Here is a 16,757-nt window from a genome sequence, read left to right as displayed (position 1 = left end):
AGTGATCAAAGATAGATTAGAAGTGTGGTAAGTGTGGAGAACATAGAATCAATAATGATTTGTTTTATTAGCGTAAATTGGAAGAACATTTTCCCAATTGCTTAATTATTTACAAAATCGAATACGATCTTTACGATTTGTGCAATTTAATTTAGCATTGATTAAGTTTGAATTACTGTCGCTTTATTCGTTGTCTTCAGTGCTGTTATCTTCAAACGTTTAATCGCTCTGTACGCGATCTTTGGGTACCATACACAAATGTGTTAAATAAGATAACTAAAAACTTCACATCCTCCCAGTTACAATAGCATATTTTAATTCTAAATTAAATAAACAGAATTGAAATTAATTAATAAAAATCTAGGAAACGTTAGTAAACGTTCGTTTTCACTGGAACGATTTCATTGCACACAACACTTGAACAGCGCGTGTGATACATTTCATGAAATATCGTGAAATATTTCATTCAAAATTTTGAAACATGTTTTCATACACTACGGGGTAATGTAGTGGTATATTTTGGCCAAAATTTTTAAAAGGCTGTTTTGTTCGTGGTTCTCTAGAGGTTTTATTGTTACTTTATGCTTTATGCTGAACTGGTCGGATAATAATCTTTTGATTGCTTAAAAAATTCTACTGAATTTCTATAACAAAAAAGCGTGATATGAAATATGAAAAATCTATATAAATTGAACATTTACGTTTGCTTGACACAAATGTGATACTTGCCGTAAAAGATACAAGTGCTAATTGTTACTGCTATCATCGTTATGCGAAGTAGCCGGTTCGGAACGGCGTAAAATCGATTAGCAATAAATCTCTCGTTATGAAGGTAGGACGTATATTTATGGCAAAATAAATAAGAAGATTGGCGATCGCGGGCGCTGCGCGTGCTTGATACAATGAATCGAAACGAACGTCACCACCTGTGGTATTGGGTGGTGGAATTTCCTGATTGCGCGACCATTGCGCGGGCAACAGTTAGTTTTTTCCTAAGCTAATGTTAAGCAATGTGGGTGTAAACATATCGAACTATTTATGTTTATCGAGCATTAACACTTTTTCTACATCGAGAGCAAGCTTGTTGGGATGGTGCAGTTGTTCACTGTGTGCGATTTCACAGCGTGGTTAATTCGTATCACAGTAAATCAATAATGAAAGTTTGTACTTTCGATTAGCATAAGTTATTAGAATTGAGGCCATGGAACTGGTTTCGAAACCGGAAAAGGGTATGTTTAGAAAAAATGCAGGTAAGGTGAGAATGAATAACATTTCTATCATTTTGTTAAATACAATATTGGTGCTAGCTAACATTCAATTTAACCCTGAACGTCTAAGAAAATGTTTAAAACAGTGATCCTCAGGAAGTATTATACTGCAAGGATAGAGTTGAAATGTTATTTAAAAATGTTGAGAAAATTGTCTTGTCAATTGAATAAATTGTTTAAAATTTATTTACAACAAACATTAGCACTTTATTTCCAAATACTGTTAGAAATATAAAGCCAATTATAAACTAAAGCACTATAAAAGTCATTATATTAATTACTCATCGGTTTACTGTGAAAAAATGGGTCGTTTCACATTCGTCCTTTGCATGCATCCGGTGGTACGGTAGATTGATTAAGTAATCAATTATAGCTCACTGGATTAGTTCACTTTTACTTCCAAACGTTCGAGCAGCGATCGATGCTCCCCTCTAAGACGAAGACTTTTTCTAACCATTTCCATCCCGGTGTGTTATGTTGGGGTAAAACACAAAACAAAAGACCATTCCTCACTTAAGACGCGTCGAAAGTGTTGCCATTTTTTTCGGCTGTCAAGTAAAATCGAGCGAGCCCCAAAACGTGTCAACAAGCGCCACACGGTGTTTGAGAAAGTGAACCCGTACGAGTACGGCCCGTGTGGGTTTTGTTGGCGAGAAGGTGAGCGTGACTCCCCATGCTGCAGCATTGGGGAGAGAGTGTGCAGTGATAACGCATCGGCCGCCGCTGCTCGCGTATATGACCGTGGTTTGCGTCGAATGGTCAGTTCATTGTTGAGCGATCGCGAAAGGTGATCGGATCGGTGCGTCGTGACGTGTTGAGCGAGTATGAAAAAGTGCGTGCCGTGTGGAGCTAAAAGCATTACGGGGTGCATAATACGTTAATATTACACAATAATACAGAAAAGAGAATAAACCGTTGAATGTTGTTTGTAGTGCATGGGGATAGAAGAATAAGAAAATTGTAATATTCAGCTCGAGAAGCACTCGCTCCGTGGTGTGTTGATTTGAGTACGCTTGAAGTGTTCGCAAAAGGGGTACAATACGCACTGTTAGGTGTTGCATGGGTAGATGCATGGGAGTGTGAGTGTATGTGCATGTACGTTACTTAACAAACATCCGCCATTGTTGGCCAAACAGTAACATAATAACAACAGCAAAGTGTATGGTGCACTTGGCGACCTCCACAGTTGCTCGCGGTGTTTGTGGAATGTTGTTGCGGTGTCTTGCAACACGCTGAGCCAGCGTCCGTGGCCGAAAAGTGACCCCGGGCAGGAAGTGGTGGTGAGCAACAGCACGAGCAGCATTGATTTAGCTCAGTGACGCATGGGAGCGGAAAGGATTTCGGCGGTAACCTTCAAGAGGTCGCGGTTGCAACTACAAAATGCATCTAAAGTGCAGTGAGTGAGTGTGACACGAGAAAAGTGACACGAGAAGCAGTTGTCGCTTGTTGTTGACGGGACAGCTGATGCTGCAGCGCGCCGTCCTCTGCAGGCGTAGAATCTAGTAGCCTTTAAAATACATACCGGTAAGCATAATGATAGCGACGCAACCAGTTCTGTCTCGATCGTCGATCCGTGCAGACGTGTTTGATAGTGCCTCCGACTTCGAAATCTTCATACCCCGATAAGTAAAACCACTTTTATCTTATTACGTTGGTAAGAAGTGTAAGAAGGGGAATACGTTAGAGTTTACCTTTCGATAGGACACAAAGGTATGTTTGTTAGAGTTTGTTGTGAGACAAAGAGATCGATTCTTTGAAAGGGCGAGAGTGAGCTTCCAGAAATGCCTGGGCCCCCTGTCCCGAAAAACGAAAGGCAAATACCGGCTTGGTTAAACACAAATGGATTAAACGGAAATATTAAATTCCTAGTATTGCAAGCAACAGAAAACAACGTGTTGCCGAAAAACACATTTGCTATCGGAAAGAGTTTGACAAATTTTGGTGGAGAGCTTCCAATATCTGGAAGCAGATTTGACGACGGATCTAAATTACTGAGCAAAACACGCTCGATCCAACAGTTTAAAAATTTGCGAGAGCTAAACTGCCTAATTGATGGTACAAAAGTTAGCATTCTGCCGCACAACTCGCTAAACTCTGTCTCGTGCGTAATCGTCGCCCCTGACCTCCGTGAGATTAAAGTAGACGATAGCTTGACCGAACTAAAACCACAAAACGTACAAGAAGTGAAACGCTTTACCAAAACTCTCCTAACAACGACAAAGATACGATTATTGCTAATCTTACAAAAAACTATCGAAATCTTAAACATGCAGATTAATAAAATGAATGAAACCATACAAAATATGAGCCAACAATTAGCAAAACAAGCCAGCGTAATTGATAACTTTCAATTTGAAACTGACACAGAAGAAAACGACAAATCTGAAACGGAAACCATGGAAACGGAAACTGAACAAACAACATCATCAAGTTCAAGATATTTCTCTCCGCACTAAGAAAACACACTCAATTGCCCCAGTTACTGTTCGCCAAATTTCTTCCACTGAAAGAGGTGCAACGCAAACCACAATCGAACCAAGACCAAAGAGTTAACTCACCGATATAGAATCGACAAATCTGACCCTCCACTCTGTTGCTACTGTGGAATAACAATCACAACAATCACAATATACTAACAGACTGCTACGGCTACACAGCACAACGCACTAAATATAATATCTCTCCGAACATTGATTTTACACTATCCGGTAATCCAACATGCCAAACCAATCTCTTAAAATTTCTTAAAGAAAGCGACCTTTACCGACAGGTCTAATTATACCAACGATTAATTTTTTCGTTTTTTGGTTTTACAATACAAAATACCAGAAAGAGACGAATGCAAAGTCTATATAAGCCAACACAACAACAACATGGCGACGCAACCCGAACTTCGATAAATGGCGCGACTAGGAACCGTGCAGCAGCAGGGCAAAAGAAAGAGAGAAAGCAACTTTTATTTTCGTTTGTTCGGTGCAGACGCCGTTTTTCGGCACCGGGCACCTCTTCTGGTGACCTCATTTTACTTTGAAGACGACAGCGATTTCGGCGTTACGTTGGGCGACGAACCGGACTTTTTTCGTGGATAAACGATCGCGGTGGCAACGTGATTGAGTGACGGCAGAGTTAATTGTTGTTTTGGGGGTTTTTTTTTCAGGCGGGATGTTGCACATACGTGAGAGAGTGGTTTTTATGTGGCGTTGGGAAATAGATGTGGAATCGATGCATCTTATTTCTATTCACACGTGGTTTATGTATGCGGAAATGTGTTGGGTTTTTCCTTTTGATTTTATTTGTTGCATTAACAAGCACAGTCAATAGTATTAGTTTCAGTGTGTTAGTGCTATTGACTATTACACTGATTAGAGAAATGATTTTGAATACTATTCATTAATTTTTAGCAAACAACTGGTTTTAAAAACTCTTTATTGCATGCTTCCAAAGCTGCATAAATGTTTTTTGTGCACTTTACAACGCTCATTTGCAGCTAAACCATTCGTTGCTAAGAATTTGAATTGTTAAACAGAGGCATGCAAATGCTTTATCTATCATTATCTTTGATGTACGCTCGTTTCGTAAATGAGTCCGACTAATGATCGGCAAAAAGGCGCTTGCCAGCAGCTTCGACTGTTTGCTGTTCCAACTGGCGTTGCCTTTAAACATTGCACTTTGACGGAAATGCCGGCCGTGAAATGAATATTAGGCAAATGAGTTTTGACATCTCTTGCTGGAGAGGATGTCCGTTCCGGGTTGGTTGCGTTGCGTTGTGTGCTGCATTCTAATCGTGATTCATTATTTTAATTACGCAACTGAGAGACGTAGACGATTAAAGCCCTTAACTTTTGGTTGCCTTTACAGATTGGTGTATGTTTGTGAAAACCCAAACAAAAAAAAAACACACAATCTGATCTAAGCGAGTCGTTTTTACATTCGATACCAGAGTTATGCGATTTTCGATTTTAAAATTTTTTTTTATTAAATTTTTAAATTGCAAATTAAAAAAAAATGTTATGTTTGTTTATTATTAAAAAATATATTCATAGCATTTGCTGTCATTTTTTAAAAGGAACGCATGCATATTAATTTAGAATTGGCTTTGTAAAGTGGGAGTATGAGTATTCGATCCCTTAATGCGACATATAAACGATGTTTCAGAGGAAAACTCGAGATATGGGGATTTCTCTTGAATGAATTATTCGTGAAAATATAGAGAATTGAAAAATTTCATAAACTCCGCTTATTTCATCAACGTAGGAAGTTAAGTAAAACTATTACATTTCAAGGGCCACATTACTGCTCTAAATTAGAATCAGCATTTATTTTTAACTTTCTACGAAGGATTTGAAAGTTGCTGTACATGCACAAAAACGAAGATCTTACACGACTCTTCCGCTCATCAATTGATTGATTGATTGACCCACATGAGTCCCCGTCCATCGGCAAACTGCAAATGTGTCTTATGCACACGCAAACCTCTCCAACGACACCAAATGTCACCTTATCACGTTAACCGCGAGTCATTGACTTCGTACACTGGTAGCGCTGCAATGTGCAAAACCTTATCAATGTGGGTCAAACATATTCTTTGGCTAATCTCAGGACGGAGCTTATCACACTATTTCATCCGTGTTGTTTAACTAATTTTGCTTGTTTGTGTTTCATGATCTTGCCTTCATTTGCCTCGGTTGTCGCCAGAACTTGACAAATCCGCTCGCACGCTGTTTTCCCTTCGCATCAAGATGGTCATCAAGAAGGCACCGACGACGGATGACGCGTTCATCGAGAGCAACGTAGTTAAACACTTTTCTCCGCTGGCACGTCAGGTGAGTGTGCAAATAGAGCGTTATTTATGGCGTGCGCCAGACAGCAAATTAAACAGTGGAACAGTTCTGTTTAATGGTGGTATTTTCATTTAGATAAGAACGGGTTGTAGTATTTGTTTGGATAATGTACGATGCAAATTTATGTAAGAACAAAGAGATGCAATATGAACATGGAAATCTTTGGAATACCTTAGAAATAAATAATGTTTTTAATGAGTAAAAAATATTTCTAAACTGTTTGAATTAAAACTGGACTCATATCGTAGTTTAGCATAAAATTTATGTCTTTGAAGTTCTAGTATGCTTATTGCTGGAAAAGCTTGAATGTTGAAATTCCTAATATTAAATTTGAACAACGCTAGATAAATAAGGCCAGTGCCAGAACAAAGATATGCCAGCAAAAGAATGCCAATCTCTAGAGAGTATGTCAACTTCGTTGTGTTATTTAACAATTATCTGCTCTTTCCGCAGGTGCTGGCAGCATCCGGACCCATCATCAGCAGCGCAGCAGCTGGCATGACGAACGGGTTTTCCGCCATTTTACTGCCACAGCTCCAGCACCCGGACAGCAAACTATCCATCACGGAAGATCAAGCGTCATGGATCGCTTCAATGGCACCCTTACCGATGGCGCTCGGTTGCATACTGGGTGGTTTGCTGATGGAACGCTGCGGCCGCAAGTCGGCTCACCTGCTGCTGAACATATCGTTTGCCGTCGGTTGGTGTGCACTGTCCATGGCCGGCAGCTATCCACAGATTCTTGCCGGGCGCTTCATCACCGGACTGAGCTGCGGGTTGGTTGGCCCGCCTGCCTCGGTGTACATAGCGGAAACGAGCGATCCACGCTACCGTGGCATTCTGCTGGCGGGCGTAACGTTCGCTGTGTCGGGTGGCATACTGCTGGCGCATCTGTTCGGGACCTTCTTCCGGTGGCAAACGGCCGCTCTGCTGTGCTCGCTGTTTATGATCGTCGCGTACCTGCTGATGCTTGTTTCGCCGGAAAGTCCGGCATGGTTGCTGGCCCGGGGTGCCCGTTCCGAGGCGGAAACATCGTTCCGGTGGTTGCGAGGGTTCGATCCGGCCAGTCGACAAGAGTTCGACGCGATGGTAGCGAGAACGGAAAAGAGCGAGAGCAACGATAAAAGCATCGAAACGCAACGCGAGGCTTCGAATGTGAATCGCTCTCCCTATAGACGACGGGAATTTCTTATGCCACTCGCCACGCTGCTCGTGTTCTTCGCCACGATGCAGTTTTCGGGCGTGAACATTGTCGCGTTCTACTCGATCGCACTGATGAAGACTACGATCGGGAGCGATAATTTGAACGAGTATCTCGCGATGTTGATCGTGGATTTGGTGCGCGTCGTAACGTCACTGGTGGCATGCATTCTGCTCCGTTCCGTGGGTCGTCGTCCACTGGCGATGGCAAGCGGCGTCGGTACGACCGTGTCGCTGATCGGACTGTCGATCTTCCTGTACTTCCAAACGAGTATCCCGCTGTACCGGAACTACTCCTGGCTGTCGTTGGTGTTTCTCATCAGCTACATCGTGTTCGTCGGCATTGGTCTGTTTCCACTGCCCTGGTGCATGACGGGCGAAATCTTCCCGGTGGCAACGCGAGGCCTTGGTTCGGGGTTAACATCGTCGTTTAATTTCGTTTGCTTCTTCGCCGTGATCAAAACCGGCCCGACACTGTTTGCGACTGTCGGGATAAATGGGACGTTCCTGGTGTACGGTGTAATTTCGTTGCTTGGGACGCTACTGCTGTATGTCATACTGCCGGAGACGAAAAACCGTACCTTGCAGGAGATTGAGGAACAGTTCCGACGTGGACGAAGGAAAGCAAAGGATGCGGAAGCGGCCACAGTGGAAGGAGGATCGTCAACAACACCGCCAGCTGGTATTGCAACAATCTCTTAAGTGCCCACATAGTAGTAGTTGAACATTTTATGTCAAACATTTGTTTATTTCTAGAACTCGTTGTGTTCGATTGATGTTAATTAGTTTTAAAGTAAATTAGCTTCGAAATAGCATTGTTAGAAGTGATAGAAATTTACTTAAAATGTTGTTATTAATGAGATACAAACTAAAGGAAATACACGTCCACAGACATGTTGCGCAACATTTCATTTGAATATTTTGTTCGCGAATGTATTGTTGGATTAGTTAGCGTAATATACATCTTTGTATTTGAAGTGATTTAAGGTATTGCTTGTTGTTATACTTACCATAAGAGCAACTGTTAAATGAACGTAAATAGAGTACATGTCTTCAATCCTTCTCGAATGCCATTTTTATTATTTCAATCAAAAAATCGTTTATTTAGGATCATAAAATTAAAAACATAACGTGACGTACAACATTTTGGGTTTCCCTTTTTTGGTTTTGTTTTGTCCTCAATTTGCTTGTTTTGTTTGTTTTCCTTTCTTTATTTATGTATATATATATATATACGTTTATGTATATGTATATTTTGTGTATATATATATAATTTTCGTTTTCTTGTCTCTTTCCTACTTAGCTTCTTTCTTTCTTTCTTTCTTTCTTTCTTTCTTTTTTCCTCCCTTTATCTGTCTCTCGTTCTCTCTCTCTCTCCCCCTCTCTGTTTCATGTTTCTGATTCCTCATAACCGTGTTTCATTAAACATTTTATGCTTTCTAAGTTCCCTTCCTTTGTTGTCTCTTCCTTTGTCATATGTTTTCGCTACGTAGCGCACTATGAAACGTTTGCGCTTGTTTTGTTTTTTTTTATCCAATTGTTTTGTGTTGCTTTCCGCGCTTTTTAGCTTCGCATCGCCATAGTGCTACTACGTATGTATTTATTTTATCGCGCTTTGTTGTAGCTGCTTTGCAATTGCTATCGTTTTTCAATGCTCAACGTTTCATACATTTGCTACCATTCCTGGCCGTGAAAAACAGTCGCTCTCACTCACGCAACACACTCTTGCTAGCTCGCTACACCTTTACACCATTTGTTTAGTTTAGTTTAGGACTTCTTTTGCTTATTTGCCTTCTCTTCCTCCCCTCTTTCTTTGCTTGACAGTTTTGTTTGTTTCGATAAATGTAGTAAAAGTTGCAGTACAAGTTTAAGCTGCTAAAACTTATCAAATAATCAACAGTTCGCTGCGGACGATTGAAAACTGATTGTGGTAACGTTTTGTTTAACAGTTTGTGGTCGGTTTGTTGTTTTTGCTTTTGCCAGGGGTGGTTTGCTTTGCTTTTGTATGCGTATTGGTTTGTGTGTGTTTTGTGTATAATGTTTTATCACGTTGTGTGGGACAAAAAAGGCAAAGTTTAGAGAAAAAAAAAAACAAACAAACAAGTTTATCAGTTTGTTTGTTTCATTCGTGGTAGTAAAAGGTACAACAAGACGGTACAAGCGATAAAAGTAGTAAAAATGTTGATAGAATTGTACATATTTAGTGAAAGAAATAGTACGAAAAACGTTTTAAAAAGGGAAATAAATAGCCGGGTGTTTTTATAGTGTTTGAAAATTACTTACAACTTAGTGAACTGGTTGCGTAAATATTTCCTAATGCCAAAGTGTTTGTGTGACTTATGTATGTTGTTTGTCTTCGTGCATACATTGGTTTGCTTTGCTAGAGCTTCGAATCCTAGCCCTATTAGTGGGTTAACTAACTGTGCTGAAAAAAGTCCCTTTACATTCTGCCCTTTACAGTACGTTGTTGGGTTATTGCAATCTTTCTGTGTTACCTGTCCCAACTAAAACCTCGACAGCCTGAATGGGATTTTGAACAGTTCATTACTCTATGATATAAGTATGTATATGTTTATGTATATATATATATGTGTATATATATACTTTTATGTATAAAAAATCATAGCACGATCATAGCGTAGCGCTAGTATGTAGGAGTTGTCGCTCTTTTTTACCTTTTCTAATTACCTGCCCTTGTTTTGTGTAGTTTTGCTGGTGATGTTTTGCCTTCGCCACGAATATCTTTAGTAGCCTGTGTGTAATTTTTGCAAAGTTTTGTATTTTTTTGTCTTTCTATCAGCAAATTTCGACTTTTTCGTAATTACGAAAGAAGTTTGCTTTATTTTGGTTGCTGTTTTCATGTGAAATTGTCTTCTAGTCCTTAAGTTGACCTTGTGTTTGACCAAGTTGTCCCAGTGTTTTGTCCTTTCATTTTTTTTTATTTCATTGCTTATGTTTATTCTGTTCTTTCCTTTCCGTGCCTTTAGTTTGAAGCTTAGCTCAGCTCTGTTTGCTTTTGTTTCATCCGTGCCATGCGCAAAGATTATGTTTTGTGAGTTTTGTTCTGAGTTTCTATACTTCTTTTCGTTTTATTTCTTTCTCTTTTTTATTTCGATAGCAATTAATTTTTTTTCGCTTATAATTCAGCTTAGTAATCAGCCATTTTGTCTTGTGTCGCTGTACCCCGTTGCAGCTAATTTATTTTGCTACAGTACAACTTTGTTTACTTTTCAACTTTTGCTTAGCAGCTTGTCCCTAACCTTTCTCTCTCTCCCCAAAACCAGTCCCAATAATTCGAGCGTTTAAAGATGCGCGCTTGCATTCGGCTTCGCACATCTACGCACTTACTTATTACCCATATTGTTCGAACGTTTTTTTTTGTTAGTTAGTACATTTTCATAGTGTTGTATATTTGTGTGTGTGTGTGATTTTTATGCTTGAGTTTTTGTAACTGATTTTATTGTATTGAAAACAAAAATAAAAAAATAAAAACACTTCCTTGCCTGTGCTGGCTTTAGTTTGGCGGGCAAAATGATGCACTAAATTATTAAAATATTGAGTTTTACTTTCTTTGTGTGATTGTGTGTGTGGGTGTGCTTTATGTCTGTTTGGAAATGTTTTGTTTTCGTATAAGAAACGATGCGTATCGACATGATTCCGCTTCACCGTTTCATCCTCAAACCGTGCCCTTAGTTGACTACAAGGATGGCGTTTTTCTTTTCGCTTTAACATGTTTAAAGAAGCGCAACGTGATGGTGATACTTATTTACTTCCGCATTTTGTTTGCTACTCTATTATCAACTCGATGCTCTCACTGTTTGTATAGCTTGAGCGCTCGGCTTTAAGTGTTACTAATGTACAAGTGGTAACGTGCACGGATTTGTTCGTTTGCTTTCTTTACGTTTGTTTTTTTTCTTACTCTTGTTTGTTTTTTTTTGTCGTTTGGGTTTTAGAAATGCTGCTTATTTGTTTGAGAATTTGACTTATTTGTTTTTGCTTTGTTTTTCAAGTGGTTTGCTCAAAATTTCGTATAAAACCTTTACCCTGAATTGATTAATTCTTGCCGCTTTGCCGTCCAACTTTTGTTCAACAATTGTGCTTACGATAAATTGCCTGTACAATGCAAGTTGGGAGTGTTTTCGAGGGGAAATAAAGATGAGATAACTGATAAATAAACCGCCTACTTTGATTTGCGGCCCGGTTGCTTAATTGTTATGCTTCTTTTCATAGCTTTCACTTTGCACGCAAAAGTAATGCCGAATGTCTAATTTGTTAAACTGTTTCTGTTTTGTGAAATCAACGAAGAAAAAAGATATTCTGGGAGGGAAAAATTTTAGTTTTGAATTAACCACCTATGCTGGTGTTAGTGGATTAATCACCAAGTACATAATTCTATCATTTTATGTTTTGTTTTTGTTTATTTCCAAGTTTTCCAATCATGTTAAATGTACCCAACAGCAAATCTGTCCCTATTATTTCAATGGAATAGTTTATTACGTTTACTCTCAGCTTTGCAGTACCATCGGTTTTTTTTGTTTCTTTTGTTTTATTTACGTGCATCAATTAGTTTATCTAGTTTCAACTTGCACGTGAGGCTCAGGCTGTGCTCTTAGCATTTAGCCACATCCAATTGCTTTTCGTTTGAAAGCGCTTCTGTTATTAAGCCGGCGAGTTTTGTATGTGTTTGTGGTTTTGGGTCGTGTTGGGTTCACGTGCATCAACCACGTATACCGAGGAGGCGATTTCGCAAAATGTGTTCGCACAGTTTGTTTTCGCTTTTACGATTTATTACTCGCTACATATTCTTCGGCGATCATCATCTTTGGTAAATCACAATCTTAGCTGAGCTGTTTTTTTTTCGTTTATTATATTCATTATTTAAACCGTGTATGCTTGTACAGATGGCTTTTTATGGGCTGTTTGGATGTGTGAGGTGTGTTTTGTGTTTGGTTGACTGTGGTGCACATGTGTGAATTTGTGAGCGTTTCCAACATTACCAAAGAGAGAAGCTTAAAGTAAGCGGAACAGGTTGGTTTTCTTTAGAAACTACCGGCCAAAATGAGTCGAAAAATAGCTGTGTAAACCATAATAGAGACTTTAAGTTTCATTTTTAAGGAATATAGGACACATAAAAACTGGAGCCATAACGAGAAGATTTTAATTATAGTAGTAAATTTAGTTACCCAAAAAAGCAACAGTACGTTTGGGAGGAGAGTGCAGTGTTTTTTCAAGAGCTCTGACTGCCCTTGTGTCATATGTGCATGTGTAACGGTGACTTAGGGTGTAAAGGAGTGTAGTGTTATATACTTATGATAAACTTTACAAAATACACGGTACATCCGTTTTTCGACCTGGATGCACACGATACTTAGCTAACTCTGTTTGCTTTAAATACTTTTTTTTACATACGTACAGTAGCCGGTTCAAATGGTTTCGAGCGAGTGAGTGTTTTTTTTCCTTTTGTTTTTGGGTTTGTTGCTACACTTTGGAGTAACAATTTATTCGTTTTTTTAGTAAGCATTTTTATTCGTTAATGTCTTTTCGGTGTTTGTTTGTAATGGAAAGTAGGCGTTGGATGTAGTAAATGGTAGTGTTTTTTTTTTGAAACGTAATTTACAAATCGCACGGTGCAGCAGCATTAAATAAGGTTACCATAGCGACCATCGAACGCAGATCGCATAGGACACGCTTCACCGCCGAGTTAGCAAACTAAACACTCACAATGTTTCTATTTACCACCATCGTTTACCCACCTATTGTTTCGCGATCTGTTTAGAATTAGTTTAGAATAGTTACGTTCACTAGCAGTTACGTGTAGACTAGTAAGAAAAGAGATGTATTTACTCGTTGAGCAGTTTATGTAAAGGAAATATGCATGAAGTATTATGTGACTTTCTATAAAAAAAACAAAAATCAACAACAAAAGGCTTAACCACTGTATGCATTATAACGATAGGTTTTTTGTTTGTTTGTTTGTTCAAAGGCATTCAAGCGATAGATTGTTTTAGAGTGGCGTTCAGTAGTTTGTTGCTTCAGTGTTTGCTATATTCATTCCGCTTTTGCCTACTTGTGTTGTGTGTTTTTTTTCGTTTTGCTTTTGTTTGGTTATCTAATGTTCAATATCCTCTTTCATGGTTGTGATGTTTTTAAACAATGTTTGCGTTTTTTTTTGTATTCCATTCTTCCCTTTTCCGTCTACTACCATCCCCACTTCCTTTTTTCACTAGCATTATTTTGTTCCACTTTCACTACGTTTTGATATGTTAAATGATGCAAAATAAGCACTTGGTTTCAGCGTTTTAGTTAGTGTTTTACATTCATATTTTGTTTCTTCCTCGCTTTGTTTTCCATTTTACTCGCCGATTTCTATGTTTGATGCATTGATTTTCAGCGCATTGTTCCTACATTCCATCATCTGTTCTAAGTTGTGGGTTCTTACTTCAATAGGAATGAGATTGGTTGTTCGTTTCTTTGTTTTGGTATAATGTGGATGTCACATTGAGAAAGGAAATAATAGTTATGGTCGAGGTTGAGCGATCTTCATTCGTTTTATTCTCCCATGCACTAACAGTGGTGCAGTTGCTTTCCATGCTTGCGAATTGACCCCAAGCTCCCCATCCCTACACGGTTCAGACTTTCCGATCGATGTTTGTTCCACGCTTCCGTTCATATCCGGTCTACAGTTAGCAGGCGTTGAGTGCAAGTTAGCAAGGTAAGTCGCAAATTTTTAGGCAAATATCCGCGGGTTTGTGCACCCGGGCAAAGGAAGGGAAAAACCAATGCCAATAAGCATTTATTGCTTGTCCTCACAAATCGAAACCTGGGAAAAATTGTTCACTCACTATGAATGATTTTTCTTTTTCGCTAGCTACATCAGTAACATCAAAAACCTATCATCGCGAGAGACGAGTGCAAAACGGAAGAAGTTGAATGAAAAAACTGGCTACAAACACTTTAAGGCCAAAAGTGATCAATTTGCCTAATGCTTAAAATTGGGAACCAAAACTGTGCTATCTAAGTAGTGCTAAATAGTTGGTTGGCCTTTTTTGTTGCGTTGCGTGATGGAAGAAGCGATCTTAAACTAAGTTGGTCCGAATGTCAAACATTATCGAAGGCAAATGGCAAAACCCGACCCGGTTTCAATCAATTGTCGCGAGTTCGTTAAACGCCACTAAGCCAAGCAGCAGTTATGTTGAAGGTGCGATCGACAAACCGGGGTTTTTATGGTGTCCTTTTCGGGAAATAATATTTACGCTTAGCGGTTGACCAAAAAAAGAATGCAGGAGTAACGCTTTCCTTCTGCCACACGTTTTTCCGTGGTAGGTGATTTTATGTGCAAGTTAGTTGGTCTTGTGTACGAATGTGTGTCTTGCAAAGAAAATAGAATTACTCCTGAAGATACTCTGTAATCGTAACCTCTTTTTCCCTTTTTATTCTCCCAACTGGTCAACGAGATCACAGAATTGCCTGAAGCACACAAATATTGGAAAGGCTTTTTAATAATGTGCAAACCCTGGTTGCACGGTTCCAGAGCTACTGACTGGATCGGTCGCAGATTTCTATCCGATCGAACCGAATCATTTCACCAACCAAGCTGTATTGAAACGAGAGAAGAATAGTGGGTGTGTGTGTAGTGTTTGTTTGGTGGTTGGTCGTAAGCTTTTAGCAAGGAACTTTGGTACATTACTCGTGTGTCGCATTGCTGCTTAGTTCTGGGCTCGATAAATTACCTGTTTTGATGAACGTACTAAAATATCTCTGATTCATTTAATGCCTAAAGTCCCTGCTGGGGACATCGTTTAGCTAGCCTAGTGTTATTTTTTTTGTTTTTCGTACAGTTTGCATCTTCCTAAGCATGCAATGAAAGAAATATTTCGCTTGTGAATATTTAAATTACTCTATTTAATAGTGAAAGTGTGAGTGTGTGTGTGCGTGTGTGTGTGAGGATGTTTTTTGTGTGTGTTTTGTTGCTTACGTTCATATTGCTATTGGCATTTTATACTTTACACTGGTACAAAGATTCTTCAAACAGCATAATTTTACATCATCATTGCTGTTGTCACATCGTTTGCTTGTTTGCCGGATGCCGGGAAGCGTAGCATGAAACGCTTGCATATTATTTTCTTCCTCTCATTACTGGCATAGGTGTAATTTAATGGTTGGTTGTCCTGTTGGAACCGTCTACTGCCTAGCTGAGCTAGCTTAGTTCTAATAAGGATATCTCATCTTCTCCACTCTCCAACCTATCTGTATCGTATTTGTGCTTGTGTAAGAATAAACGGACTCTATTCGCGCTTTACTTTATGCAAAAACTGTGTATCGATTACAGGCAATAATCCTCCATTTTTTACTCGTCACCGGTATGAAGGAATCGTAAGCAATCAGATCCCTTTCAGACGGTTACCCATAACCCCCTAAACCGTGATGGATCGCGTCCGGTTCGCTTTCGCAGCTATTGTTATTTTTTATAGTCTCTACTACCGTTGCTAGATTGGAAACAGTTTGCCTGCAATAATGATGCTGATGGGTTTATGGGTTTTACGATGAGTTGTACGTTTGCGGTTGCGGTTTTTGGCGGCGGATCACCATTCTGCGGTCTAATTGAGTGCGCCCCATTCATTCCTCGTATCACAAATCAATCGAAATCGGAATCGGTTTCCCGGCACCGGCGCTACCGGTGCTTTATCGTTATGAAAAAAGGCAGTATCTGTTGGTTTGATTTAGCCATCGTTTGATTACTAATCGTGCGATGATGGTGGTTTGAGTGGTATTTTTTTTTTGCTTCTCTCCAATGGGGATGTGGTATGCTGCCCGGGGGGGTTTTGGACCGGATGCTTTTGAAGCTAACCGGGAGAGGGACTTTGTCCCAGCAAACTTCAGCACACCGCACACAAAACGACAAACGATGGTTTAATGGCGAACAGCTTTGCGCTGGGTGTAGGTTCCGAGGCATCCGAGGTTATGCTTAGGAACATATCGGGTATCGGTTAGCAGCTCGAAGCTGATGTGTTGCAGCACAGTGAAGCAGAGAGAGAGAGAGAGCATCCGGATGAGTGATGTGTATGCGTATGTTCATATGTTTGCCAAAACTGGTTCGGATCGACAGATCGATCCTTTCTCACCCATCACACATACTCTCCGTGCCAACAAACGCGTAGATAAAGGCCGCACCGTCGCCAGGACACCCTCCGTTACAGCAGGTTGTTGGTGTAGATCTTGTGGATGAGTGACTTCTGGATCGTATTCTAGGAGAATCCTTTGTAGTGGATGAAGAAAAATATCAAAAACACGGCGTACGCCGACGGGAAGGTAATGCGCGCGATCACGTCGATCGTCTTTGCGACGCGTATCGGATGCGGCGGTTCCTTTTTGCGCACTTGCACGAAGCACGTCTGAAAGAGAGCGAATGCAATGCGAGTATAATAAATTAGAGTGACTTCTATTTTTT

The 16,757-nt window shown here is 39.8% G+C and overlaps 2 protein-coding genes across 3 annotated transcripts in view; one reads left to right on the top strand and one right to left on the bottom strand.

Moving 5' to 3' along the window:
• Window positions 1-2,556: 2,556 nt before the first annotated feature.
• Window positions 2,557-8,441, top strand: LOC128305677 (facilitated trehalose transporter Tret1-like). 2 transcript variants are annotated; one of them, XM_053043245.1, is made up of 3 exons: window positions 2,557-2,792; window positions 5,964-6,091; window positions 6,563-8,441. In XM_053043245.1, the coding sequence occupies exons 2-3, from the start codon at window positions 6,008-6,010 to the stop codon at window positions 8,009-8,011; spliced, it is 1,533 nt and encodes a 510-aa protein (XP_052899205.1). In that variant the 5' UTR covers window positions 2,557-2,792; window positions 5,964-6,007; the 3' UTR covers window positions 8,012-8,441. The 2 variants fall into 2 exon arrangements, with proteins under 2 accessions (XP_052899205.1, XP_052899206.1); XM_053043246.1 differs by lacking the exon at window positions 2,557-2,792 and having other exon boundaries at window positions 5,962-6,091.
• A 7,970-nt stretch (window positions 8,442-16,411) lies between these two features.
• Window positions 16,412-16,757, bottom strand: part of LOC128304847 (gamma-aminobutyric acid receptor subunit alpha-4) — a 96,402-nt gene continuing 96,056 nt past the window's right edge. The window contains exon 17 of the mRNA XM_053042087.1: window positions 16,412-16,701. Coding sequence (XP_052898047.1) covers window positions 16,555-16,701 — 147 coding nt within the window. The 3' untranslated portion in view covers window positions 16,412-16,554. The remainder of the gene's footprint in view (window positions 16,702-16,757) is intronic.

The sequence above is a fragment of the Anopheles moucheti genome, chromosome 3 (assembly GCF_943734755.1).
Source record: "Anopheles moucheti chromosome 3, idAnoMoucSN_F20_07, whole genome shotgun sequence".
Lineage (NCBI taxonomy): Eukaryota > Metazoa > Arthropoda > Insecta > Diptera > Culicidae > Anopheles > Anopheles moucheti.
Note: the sequence above shows the minus strand (reverse complement) of the source record. Positions and strands in the feature narration are given on the sequence as shown.

Bases quoted from the DNA above. Each gene is read 5' to 3' on its own strand.
- LOC128305677 (XM_053043245.1), top strand. From the start codon at position 6,008: ATGGTCATCAAGAAGGCACCGACGACGGATGACGCGTTCATCGAGAGC. The intron at 6,092-6,562 runs GTGAGTGTGCAA...CTCTTTCCGCAG, and splicing joins TTTCTCCGCTGGCACGTCAG to GTGCTGGCAGCATCCGGACC.